We start from the raw sequence: 12,786 nt of genomic DNA, 5'->3' as shown, positions 1-12,786 counted from the left end.
CAAGGATAATGCTGTGACGTACCACTTCATTTATGTTGACAAATTTAATCCTCACCATTAGCATCAGAGATAGACAGTATTGCTAAACTTAAAAAAAAAAAAAGTGTGTTTAAAAATGGAAGCACAGGAGAGTCAGAGTTGCCCAGTGTTTCACAGGGAGGAAATTCCCGGGCAGGGATTTGAACCCAGGCAGTCTGGCTCCAGAGTCCAGGATGAATGCTGTGTTGGCAGAGAGGAAACTTGGATTCTTGTCCAACTTCCACCTGAAGTTGGCAGTAGGACATGTCACTGAGTCTTACTGTTCTCATCATTGACGTGAAGGAGGTGGGATAAATTAGGGCGTGGAAGTTTAGATGATGGGTGCCTGTCCAAGGGGCCAGGCAGGTAGGGAACGGTGGCTGAATGTAAGGTGACAGGAAGTGGTGGGGTCAGTGGCAAACTAGAGGGCTTGCCTTTCCTCTAAAGAAAGCCACCCTACTCAGTTTCAACTTTCCTGTTTTGAGAGGGGTTTTCTGGTTTTTTTTTTTTTTTTTTTTTTTTTTTAGATGTCACTTTATTTTATAAGAGGAGTTAGAAGTCTGGAGACTTTATGTAAAATTTCTCAATTTGTACAACACTTGGAGAGGCCAGCCGCACACATGAGCTGGCTGATATATGACCAGAGGATCTCCTTTGACTTAGAGGAATCTGTGATTGAGTATGCTGTTACTACACAGTTGGAGAAACAAAATCCAAATGACAGAAATAGGCAGCTTAAAACAATGATGAAAGGGGATATGAACTTAGAAAGTGTCCCAACTCAGTCTATATAAATATTGATTCGGCTCTGGGTTAAAAGAGCTAAGGCACGTTAATAGAATAATAGTGTATTTCTTTATGTTCCTGTTGTGTTGTTTAAGAGTAAGTCAGCAATACTTATCTAATGCTAATTTTTGGTTTGCAGAGAGTTAATGTAATTATTAGATGAGCTTATTGAAATTCTTTTCTTAGATATCGAGACTTGCCCAAGAGTGGTATTAGGAACTTTAGTCAGCACTGGCTCAGAATAGTAAATATGAACATGTGATTTATGCCATTGTGTATACAAAGTAATGTTTCCTGAGACACTTTCTATATATATGTTGGCTATTTTGCTCTTTTGGGTTGTTTAGTTTCTTTCCCCTCCTCCGCTTATCAGATTTCCTTCTAAATCCTGGCATTTGACAATGTTGTAGGGCTAGTTTCTCTGAATCCACAGTGAGACAAAGTGGTGGTTTCACAATTAATGCAGACTTGGGTTTACGGCTAATATGTGTTTATTTGAATTCCTGCATTTATTTTTATGTATTGTATATATTGGTAGTACTCACAAAGTCTGTTTCAGAGAGAGAGAGGAAGGAGGACTGAATCCATAGACTGGATCTTGAAAGAAGGGTTTATTCATCAATGACATCATAAGGATTGTATTTTCTCTTGGTTAATAAACGATTTGTTTGGCGGGTGTTGGAAGCCAGCCAGAGCTAGTCATGCCATTTCTTGGAAAAGATCTGAAGCAACTGGTAACTGAAATGATAATCATTTGATCATAGTTAGAGCTATTTGAAAATAACACTCATCTCCAGACTTGTCTCTTCTAGGGAACCATATTTGGTAAAATTGTTGCCAAATTCCATTTTTGCTAATGTTGAGACTTATATACCATGATACTCAATTATTTTCCAGTATATTCTAAACTTGATTCCTGGTTTGCCCTTTCCAGAAGCTGTTCCCATATGCTTTGAAACAATACCCCGCCTGAATTTTTATTCTGGCATTTAATAATCACCATGTAATAGCTATAAAATGCGTGACAACTACAGATCTTTTATTTCAAGAGGATGGTGTAGTGAGTCTGAGTGAAATCATCCATTGAAATGGTACTTTTTAATATGCCCCATTGTTTATAAAGTATTGACTTTTTTTTTTTCTTGAGCAGAAGATACAAACAGTTCCCGCTGTGTCTCCCATTTAGTGGGAGTTCATATTTAATCATGATAAGGGAAAGGATTCCATCACCAAAGTCTTACTTTTCATTTTTGATTGAGATTTGTAATTTTGCTGCTACCTAACAAACTCTTCTCAGAGGCAGCTTGGAACTGGAGGAGGAAAAGTGAAATTTTAGATCCTACCTTAAAACATTTTAAAAAAGACGAAATGTTTCCAAATCCAGGGCTCTTTACTGTATGAAGCTTATCTTAATAAACCCTCTTTTGTTTGCTTTGGAGTAGTGTGTACAGTGTGTGTGTGTGTGTGTGTGTGTGTGTGTGTGTGTGTGTGTGTAGGTGGGAGAGAAGAAGGAAAGAGTCATGTTTTACAGAAAAATTAGCCAAAATCACTCGTGAATTCCCTTTGTTTAACAGCTCAGAGACATCTTCCTGTTGTTGTTTGTCAAAAATATTTCTAAGATTTTGTAAGCTTAGGGGTTTTCACAGCTCAGCTTTCTTCAGAAACGTGAAGTAAAAGAAATGAAAGAAGTCAGTTCAAGTTGAAATGTCAAATGCTTCAAATAATCTAACTTTAAACCCAGTGAGATGATCTTCTTAAGCCTTTTCAAAGAATCTTTGGGAAAGAGAGGCCCTCCTTTGCTCCATGGATGGATATCTATTAAATATCTTGTTGGATTAATTCTGAGTCAGAAAAGTTGCTTGTTTCCTGGAAACAATTAAAGATGCTTAAAATTCAAATTTATGATCCATAGGAGAAACTTAAGTTTCAACTACTTTTCTTAGATTCAAAGGCTTTCTCCTCATCCACCCTCTTGCTTCTTACCCCATATGTATTAAGAGAAAAAATCAGTTCATTTCTCAACTTACAAAGTTTGTAAGAAACATGAGAATGTGTAAGTTTCTTTCAGTGGGAAGCACATAACATTTATGAAGTATTTCTTTTGGGATTACATCACAGTTTTATTTAATTTTAGGACAAAAGTTAAATTCAATATTTGTGTATAAGCCAAGGGAAAATGTACCATAAACATAGGAATTTGGGGGTGAGTCAGAGTTCCAAGAATCCCAGATTTACTTAGACCATTTATATAAAGACAGGCTAACCATTAGTCATCTATTTCTTGCTTTTTTACTTTTGTAATTAGTGGCACCTAAAAATTAGCTTTCACTCAAGTGGTCAAAAAGGGAGACTGAGCTTTGGCAACTAGCATTAAAAATAGCTATTAGAATTACTGCCCAATTCTTGGACATTTTCTAAGCACATAACAAAAAAATCCTATAAATTACTCCTCAGCTAGACCACAAGCAGGGAAAAACCTTTGAATTGAAGTGAGTTATTGAAGGTCCTCTGTCACCAAAAAAAAAAGAAAAAAATTGTCTGCTCGCATTAGATTAAACCACTCAAATGGTATTTCTGATAGGCTTTAGTGGAAAATGTATTCCTGACTTCAGAACCACCAATACTGTTGTTCTCTCCCAACTACCTCTTGTAGGATGAAGTCATTGCTGTTTCCGAAAAGGTGATTGTGAAGCTTGAAGACCTGGTCAAGTGGGTACATTCTGATTTCTCCAAGTGGAGATGTGGTCTCCAAGCTGGGTCAGTGAAAACAGAGTCCCTGGGAAGGAATGGACAGAAGGAAGCTCTGCTGAAGTATCGGCAGTCAACCTTGAATAGTGGACTCAACTTCAAAGACGTTCTCAAGGAAAAGGCTGACCTTGGTAATTATCATTTGTACTTCTAAATCTAACGTGGGCATATACAATAACCACTTCTTTTATTGTAGGTTTTTCTGGAAACACTATCATTCATATCTGTGTGTGTGTGTGTGTGTGTGTGTGTGTGTGTGTGTGTGTGTGTGTGTGTGTGTACCTACATGCTGCTAAGTCGCTTCAGTCATGTCCGACTCTCTGTGACCACCCCCACCAGGCTCCTCTGTCCCTGGGATTCTCCAGGTAAGAATACTGGAATGGGTTGCCCTTTCCTTCTCCCATGTACATATATGTAATTTCTTTAATCGCAAAAGGACCTGGGAATATGAATGGATAGATGACTGGGTGTTTGAGAAATGGATGTTACCTGTTGGGTCACAAGGCCTTGTATGTGTGGAGCCCTGTGCTAGAAAATGGATGATATAACACGTGGCATTTAGCAGCTTCCAGTAGCTTCCCTCGGAGAAGGCAATGGCACCCCACTCCAGCACTCTTGCCTGGAAAATCCCATGGACGGAGGAGCCTGGTGGGCCGCAGTCCATGGGGTCGCTAAGAGTGGGACACGACTGAGCGACTTCACTTTCACTTTTCACTTTCATGCATTGGAGAAGGAAATGGCAACCCACTCCAGTGTTCTTGCCTGGAGAATCCCAGGGACGGGGGAGCCTGGTGGGCTGCCCTCTATGGGGTCGCACAGAGTCGGACACGACTGAAACGACTTAGCAGCAGCAGCAACAGAAGCTTCCCTCGTAGCTCATTGGTAAAGAATCCGCCTGCAATGCAGGAGACTGCGGTTCGATTCCTGGGTCAGGAAGATCTGCTGAAGAAAGGATAGGCTACCCACTCCAGTATTCTTGGGTTTCCCTTGTGGCTCAGCTGGTAAAGAATGCGCCCGCAATGCGGGAGACCTGGGTTCGACCCCTGGGTTGGGAAGATCCCCTGGAGAAAGGAAAGGCGACCTACTCCAGTATTCTGGCCTAGAGAATTCCGTGGACTCTACAGTCCATGGGGTCCTGAAGAGTCGGACACGGCTGAGCGACTTTCACTTTCACTTTCAGTTGCTATCAAGGCGTTAAGTCTTAATTGAGGCACCTAAAATTGATGAGTGGAGAGTTAAAATATTTGTTCTGAGTAGATAACATGACATTTATTAGGACTGTCAGGAAAACAAAACGAGGAAGACAGATGAATTACTTAATGTGGATCAAGGGAGCAACCTCAGAGCAATTGAGACGCGGGCTGGCAACTCCTGGCCTAGGTCCCCCAAGAGCTTTTAGTGTTCAGTGGTGGCCATCAACTATATGGTTTTTTCTTTGCTTCCTTCCCCTATTCCACTACAGCTTTAAAGGAGAAATTGGGATTTAGAGTCATTATTCTGTTTAGTGTTTGAATCCTGACTCTCTTGCTTACTTAGCTGTGTGGATTTGGGCAAATTAACCTCCAAGTCTGGAAAATGTGGAAACTTTTCAGGGTCATTGGGAGATGTAACACCCAGTGATAGGTGTATATTGGTGTATGGAAGGGGCTCCATAATTAATTCTGTTGCTTTTTCTTAACACTGTCTTCTCCAATGAATTTTTTGTCTTTTCCTTTTTTTTTTTTTTTTGTTCTCTTTTGTGTCTCCCCGGTGGCATTCACTGACTGACTTTTCTAACATTGCTCAAGACCAATGTTGTTGACCTCTGATTTAGACCAGTTATTTCCCCTTTAGGCAAAGAGGAACTTCACTTTTAACATATTAAAGCATCTTTTTCTTTCATTCTAGCACAATGCTGATTTTCATAGCCCTATTTTGTGCATTAATGTGACAACTTCCTGTTTTTTCTTTTAACTTAGATTTTAACTACTACAACAAACTTAGACTATTTTAATTGGCATAATGAGACTGAATAACACCTGTAACTGACTTGTCTTTTGTGTGATTCTGGTTTGTGATGAGCTATGCTGTATTTTGGGAATAGCATTAATATTTTCTTGCAGTTTAAGTTTAATAATCAACAGTTTCTTGGCATGTTTTGTTAGATGTCAGACAATAATATTTTGGTCATGGTGGCCTGGTTGTCATGTGCACATTTAGAGAAAATTATTAATCTAGTGGTTTTTATTTTAAAACCAAAGAGTTTCTTTCTTTTCTTTTCTTTCTTTCTTTCTTTTTTTTACTGATTTTCTTATATAGGCTGTTACATGGCCAATTTTGTGAACACATGTGACTAGCCTTCTGACATGTGGTAATGCTGAATAATACAGCTGTTGTGTTACTTGCCTAATATATGATCTAAGCTGTATTGCTATTGTCTTAGGTTTTTCTTAACATGAAAACCTTCCTTTTGTTTGTTTGTTTTTTTTTTAAGTTATGAAATATACTGTTACTAATAAAAAACTAAACAGGAAACCCGTGGGGGACGAAAGGATGTGTAGATGGTTAAGCTTGATGTCACGCATATAAACAAAAGTATTTATAGCAGAGCTGTTTTTGTATTTAAAATTGATAGTTTATTAATGAATGAAAAGAAACCCAACTTCTTAATTTCATCAAGACATTTAGAGGTTTTGATCTTCCTGAACTCTAAAAATGTCCATAATGTAACTTTTTAATAATTGATTCCAGAAGAAATTAGCTTATAATGCATATTCAAAGTACTTAGTGGTTTTTAAATCTTGTTGTTCGTTAGACTCACTTAGAGAAATTTTTTAAATAATACTGATTGCTGAGGCCAGTTTTCCCAGATTCTTCATTCAGTAAGATTGAGGCAAGGCCAAGGAATGTGACCTGATAAAAGGATCTCTAGATGACTGATTTTTTTTTTTTTTTTTTTTGGGTGGTGGTGTGGGGCGGGCGGGGCAGGGGGGAGGGGGTTGGTCTCATTTGGGAAACAGCTCTATGATTAGTGCAGAGGAAGGGAAAATAAGCAACAGGAGATTTGACTGGGAAAGCTCTCTGAAGAATAAGGAACACTGTGTATTTTTCTCTCCCTTTTTTTAATGTAAAATACCTCTTTAAGGATAGAATTTGGGGCCTTGAAATTCTACTTAGTTGGTATGAACTGTGGGGAATTTGAGACAAATAGCTTTTGTAATTGGAATGCACACTGTGTTGTAATAATGTGGAAAGAGAAACAAACACTTGCCTTAATGTAATGAGTTTCCATTATCTGCTTGATCTAAGGGTTGCAAGTTCACATTGTGAGGATTTATATGGGGGAGATTGGGGGTGTCCTTCGCTGTGTGCATTCCCGCCCCAACAACTTTCTCTTCAGCCTCTCACTTTCTCTGTCTGCAGCATCAAAATATTTGTTGTCTGCACTTTACTTCTACACAGTGGTTTTCTTATCTCCCTTTCTCTTGGCCACACTGCAACCACTTCCAATACCACATTGTTGATGGAAGTTCACACACTTATTAGGTTTTTCCTTCTGTAGAGCCCTTCCAGCTCCTCATTGTTCTTACCAGAGAAAGAAGATGAACTCTGAGATTACTTAAGACCCCCTCCCTCTTTTTTTTTTTTCTAGTTGAAGTAAGGAAAGAATAGACTGATCTCACCTTTCCGTGGATAAAGTAAAACTCCAATGTTATTTTTCTGACTGAATTATTTTGCCATGTTAAAATATCAGTAATAACAAAATAATTTGGTTGACTCTTAAAGAAGGGATTCTACCATATAAAAGCTAATTGTAGAACACTTTTTGTTCAGTGTTTAGTTAGAATAAGTTCCCTTTAATCCCAGTTTGTCACTTCCTGCCTCTCTGAATAGTTAAAAAAAAAAAAAGAATGTTCTCACAAATGTGTTTCTGCCAACAAATTAATACTCCACAAAGAGAAACTCTGCCCCAAATGGCAGCTTCCAATAACTGCTCTGACTCAAATCATCAAATCACAACTCTTTCATTTCTCTAATCCCCTTGCCCTTCAAGGACAATATTTGCGGATGTCATGTTTGCTTTAAAAAAAAAAAAAACTTTAAGATCATAAATGATGACTAAACTGCAGATCTAGATAGTGTGGAAAGTAATAATCTTAAAAAAACACTTCTGAGATGTGCGAGTACATTCATCCCTTTCCCCCTTCTTTGTCCTTTTCAAAGAAAGAAAGTTCAATATGAAACCAATTCAAATTGTGACTTTGCTCAGTGAAATATTTTACCTTCTTTCAGACAGTTTCATACAGAAGTGTATAGAAAAAGGAGGAAAAAAAAATAACTATGTTAAAATAGAAGGGTTAAGGAATGTATTATTCATAAGCATAATGAACACAGAAACCTGTTTTTCCAGAAGAATCGGGTTGATTAAATCGTTCACTATACAAGCCTCTAGTTATTTATTTTTGTCTTTAGAATTACAGTACTTAGCGTTTGTAATAAAGTGGACCTGATACCCATATTTGGTATGGCAGTTGGAACTAGTCAAATGAAGAATTATTTCATTTTATGAAACTTTAAGCAACTAAGGAATATAAACACTATCAGTTAAACATAGCATACTTGGATTTTTTTTATTCCTTGGGCTAAAGTTTGAAAAAAAAATCAAATTATTTTATATAACACTGCTTCTTACAGAGTTCCTTTAAGTGAAGTATGAAAGCTGCAGTGTAAGCTTTATTGGCCTATAAATATGTCATTATAGTTGGACTACATTTATATGCTTTGGATTGTTGTTTAAGCCAAGAAAATATGTCTCTACAGGTTGACTTTTTATTGAAACCCTTTGAGGCATACAACAGAATGTATTTTAGGCCAAGGTTATTAAAGCAGCATTTTCTTTTTCTTTTTTTTTTGCAGCAGACTCATTGTCAATTATGTTGCCACAAATTGTCTGTGAATGGGCAACTATGAATGGTTTCATCTCCAAATGTGTCTCTAGAAAAAGAAAGAAAAGATAGGGGAATCTGAGCTGAAATTGAGAAAAGAGACCAAAAGATGAGGGTGTGGGTATGGCTGAATTTAATGATAGGGGTTCCTTCAGTTCAATTTCGTTTTCTAAAGTCCCATCAAATTGAGAAAGAGTACCTTCCCCCTGTCTCTGCTGCTGGGACTTTTACTGGACCTTGGGAAATAGACAGCATGGTGGTAGGAAAGGAGCCACGGTTTGGGGGTCGGGAGAATCTTAGCTTTTCCTGCCCTGGAGATGCCACTCAGGGCACAAGTCCCTGTGTGCTTACACCTTCAGGTCCCTCATGCGTGGAATAGTGTGTGCTTTGTTTTTTGAGAAGATAGACTGAGAACAAATACCTATGGAAGCACTTGTGAAGCTGAAGTCTGAGATGGTTTTGTCATCATATTATTATTATGAGAAGGAGGTTCTATATCAAAGGGAGATAGGTAGTATAATGTTAAATTTGTCTCTTAAGAACATCCCTAATCTCATGTTCTGGGGACTTGGGACAGGGTTTACGCTCTCACTATCTGCCTCGATAGAAGACTGTTATTAAAATCCTTTAGGGTCTTGCTTTTACTTATATATATTTTATATATACTCACACACTTTGTATATATTATATATACATATATATGGAGAAAGGATACAAATATATATGTTTATGTAAAAACATGTATTTATATTTTATATAACACTTATCCTCTTAAATTCCGTCTAAATAAGCTGTGCCACAGTGGCCAGTGACGTGTGGTGTCTTCTCTAGTACTTTTCGTTAGAAATTGACTGTAGTCTTTGCTTGGAATTTCTGGAGGCTTTTTATTTCAAACGGTTGTTTCAACTTAACTGTGAGTTTGATATGTCAAGCTGCTTCCCAGGATGTGGCTATGGGAAGGATTCTTGCCTTGTGTTCCAGAAAACAGTATAAATGTCTCTAATAAGAAGCATGCTAAGGTGCTGACAGTTTGTCATAGTAACTATTTTTTACCGGAGACATCTAATGAAGTTCTTAGGATTAAAGACATGATTCTTACTAAGACAATCCTTTTCTTTTATCCTTACTTCCTTCCTAGATGTAAATTTTGTTTGTATGTTAAACAGTCTTCTGAGGGCATTTGTTGTTTATATTTTAACGTCCATGGCTGAGCTACCAGGCTATTTTTTTTCTTAAGATAGAAACTTGGGAAATTTCTTGGATGATGTATTGTTGAATTATGCTGTTGGTGGATATCATGAGGAATCCCTACAGAAGGGCCTCTTCACTGAAACAAATTAGCCTTTGCAGTGTCCTTGAGTTCAAAATAGAAATCAATTACACTTGAAGCTTATCAAAAATTTGTAAAGATAATTTCCAAAGGATCTTGTCCCAGGCTCCTCCAACAATATTGTTGTGTGAACCATACATTCTTTAAACAATCTAATTCTAGCACAACAAACACAGGAGAGGCATGCTGTCCACGTGCCAACGTGGCTCTTTCTTCAAAAGGTTGCTTCATTTCATTATCAAGTGACAGCCCAAAGAACCTCTGACAGGAGCAAGTTCACACTTCCAAGAGTCTGTCCCCAAGACATTCAGAGCTTTAGAACAAGGTAGTGACAAGCTATTTTCTAAGGACCTGGGAACATAGATGGGAGTTTATTCCATTCCCTTCATAGTTAAAATTCAGCTTCGTCATATAATCAAAGAGTTGAACGCTGTCCTGAAATAATGGTAAAATGAACATATAAAAAGTGTCTTGAATAAATAACAATGATGTATGTTATCTGCACTCAGCCATCTTGGCCAGATCTGCTGGAAGAGAAGTCTGTGAAATCTGTGTGTGAGCCAGTCGACAGCTGGTCCTTGATATTGCTGTCTAGATATTCATACTGCCATCCCTCCTGAAGGCTCATTTCAAGTTAAGACCCTTCCATTTGGAATTTTTATTGGCTTTCAGATCTTCTAGTGTTACCTAGAGTGATGAATGCTTTCTAGAACACCAGATTCATATCTTTTGATAATGGATTTAAGGTGGATAGTCAACTGAAGAGAAGTTTATAGAATTTAAGACTTTGTTCTAAACTTTAGGGTTTGAGATGTTGGGGCAGAAGTAGAAAGTGAAATTGGAACTTCAGAGCTATTTTTAGTATTCAGGTTACCAGCATTCACCTCTTGGATACAATAGTTGAACAAAGTAAGAAACTCATGCTTTTAAGGAGCTCTTCATAATATTGTCAGACTGGCCATTGGTACACTTGATATTTCCTCCCCGTTTCCTTGATATCTCCTCCCCGTTTCCTTGATATCATCCTTTTAGCCCCTCCCTTTTTTTTTTTTCTTTTCAATTTTTCACCAGGATATGGTTTCAGAATCCTTCCCCATCCTAATCACTCACCAGGACATACTCTGGTTGTTCTTTCATACCGTCTTACCCATTTATGTTTTGCAAGCTCATCTCTGCTGAGAACCCTAGGCTTCCGTGGAAGAAAGCTGTGGTACATCCATCAGGCTTGGCACCCTCTGGATAGGACTGATACAGGCAAAACTATTAGAATATCTTCCCTAAAGCTGTATGGCCTTGACTTTTTACTCCTCAGGGCAAAAAGGAGGGAAAAGATGTTATTGAACCCCTATATCTCCTGAAGTTTAGTTATCTTAAAAAAAATCAGTAGTGTTAAATGTGGACTATTATCTAATGAGCACAGTCATCAGCTAATACGGCAGAAGGTTTTGTGGCTCTGTATCACTGCCTTGCCTTTCAAGCTTCTGTAATTCCTATAGTTAAATATTGTAGCATTTAGGGTAGGTTTGTAGTGTATTTGCCTCAATAAAGAGCCACAGTTGAATACCAGCTTGGAGTCCAGCTTTGTTTAAGCTGTTCTGATCAAATAAGATAAAAGACCAGCATGTCTTCCCTAAATTATCGTATGTGTTAGTTTAGTTCATTATCATCCTTCTGGACTCTAGCTGTTCTTGCCTTTTTTTTTTTTTTTTCATTTTCTGTTTTCTGGTGTATGGCCATATCTATGATAAAAAAAGACCATGATGGAGAAGGCAACCAACCCATACTTTTGTTTCAGTCTCATTAATAGAAATGTGAATTTCACAGTGAAATATCTGTGGTAGTCACCATCTGATGGGAAGATTACCAAAGATGAAAGAAATTCAGCTGTGGTCTGAGTCCCTTGCTATATATACATACCACCTTTAGTTTCTGATTGCATACCCGGGGTCTTTTGGAAAATCTTTTAGGCAGCCTTGGCTTCTTGCAAACTCATAAATATCTGGTATTATAGACAGACTGGCCTACTTGGAGCAATACTTCTATCTGTATCTGGTGATAAGAGCCTACTGTGAAGAGCAAGCTGACTGGTCCACGTGGTCTGTCAAACACCCTTGAACAGTGCAACACTGTGCCTCAAATGTGCTTTAAAAATGAAGTTTGATTCAGCATTCCCCTAGAGCTGGAAGTGCAGAGTGCTTTTCTTTTATTATAACTCTAAAATACTCTTGTTTGCATTCCACCTCTCATCTCCTTAGCCACTACATGATTACTGATTATAGGCCATTATTATAGCTGTTACCACGATAGCATCACCGTGGAATCCAGTAGTATATACATCCAACATGTGAATTGATGTAGCTATTCCAGAGGGCTTTGTGAACAGGTATTTGATTTGGACATTTAGGCTTAATTCTCTTTAGTATTGATGCTGATTCTTCCCAATTGCTCATTTATCTTTTCAAGTACTTTGAATGTGAGATTTTATTGCAAAGCAGTAATTTTCCTAAATGTCAAAGGCCCACTCCTCTTCGCTCGTCTAACGTTGTGTGTTTAAGTCTGCAGTTTGTACAGGTCACTTTTGAGGAAATGTGAGGTTTGAACTTTTACCCCATTTTAATGAATATATTTATTTAGGACAGATTGGAGTAATAGTGGGTTTTCAGAGGCTTTACAAAATGCTTTACGCATAGCAGGGGTCGAGAAAACAGTGCTGTGGATTTGGGGTTTTCCTAGCTGCCTTGCCTTGTGTGTTTTCAGCTAGTGTGCTGAAATTCAGCAGCCTCTCTTGTTTCCCCCTAAAATCCCAGAGATGTACCTGGCCTTGAATTCTCTTTCTTTGGACCTTTCCACTTGCTTTTTATTAGACTGGTGCTGAGGTAATTGTGGTTTCAGTCTGAATTTTAAATCCTTATAACTAGACTCAAACACATCTTTATTAATCAAAATAGGAACCATTACAATCAACACATGTTTGCCAAT

General features: G+C 37.9%; 1 protein-coding gene across 1 annotated transcript in view; it reads left to right on the top strand.

The window, feature by feature from the left end:
• The window catches only part of ARID5B (AT-rich interaction domain 5B), a 192,181-nt gene that overhangs the window by 29,489 nt on the left and 149,906 nt on the right, over positions 1 to 12,786 (top strand). The window contains exon 3 of the mRNA XM_005699068.2: positions 3,458 to 3,683. Within this exon, the coding sequence (XP_005699125.1) occupies positions 3,458 to 3,683 (226 nt within the window). The remainder of the gene's footprint in view (positions 1 to 3,457; positions 3,684 to 12,786) is intronic.

This window comes from Capra hircus, chromosome 28 (genome assembly GCF_001704415.2).
Source record: "Capra hircus breed San Clemente chromosome 28, ASM170441v1, whole genome shotgun sequence".
Classification (NCBI taxonomy): Eukaryota; Metazoa; Chordata; class Mammalia; order Artiodactyla; family Bovidae; genus Capra; species Capra hircus.
Note: the sequence above shows the minus strand (reverse complement) of the source record. Positions and strands in the feature narration are given on the sequence as shown.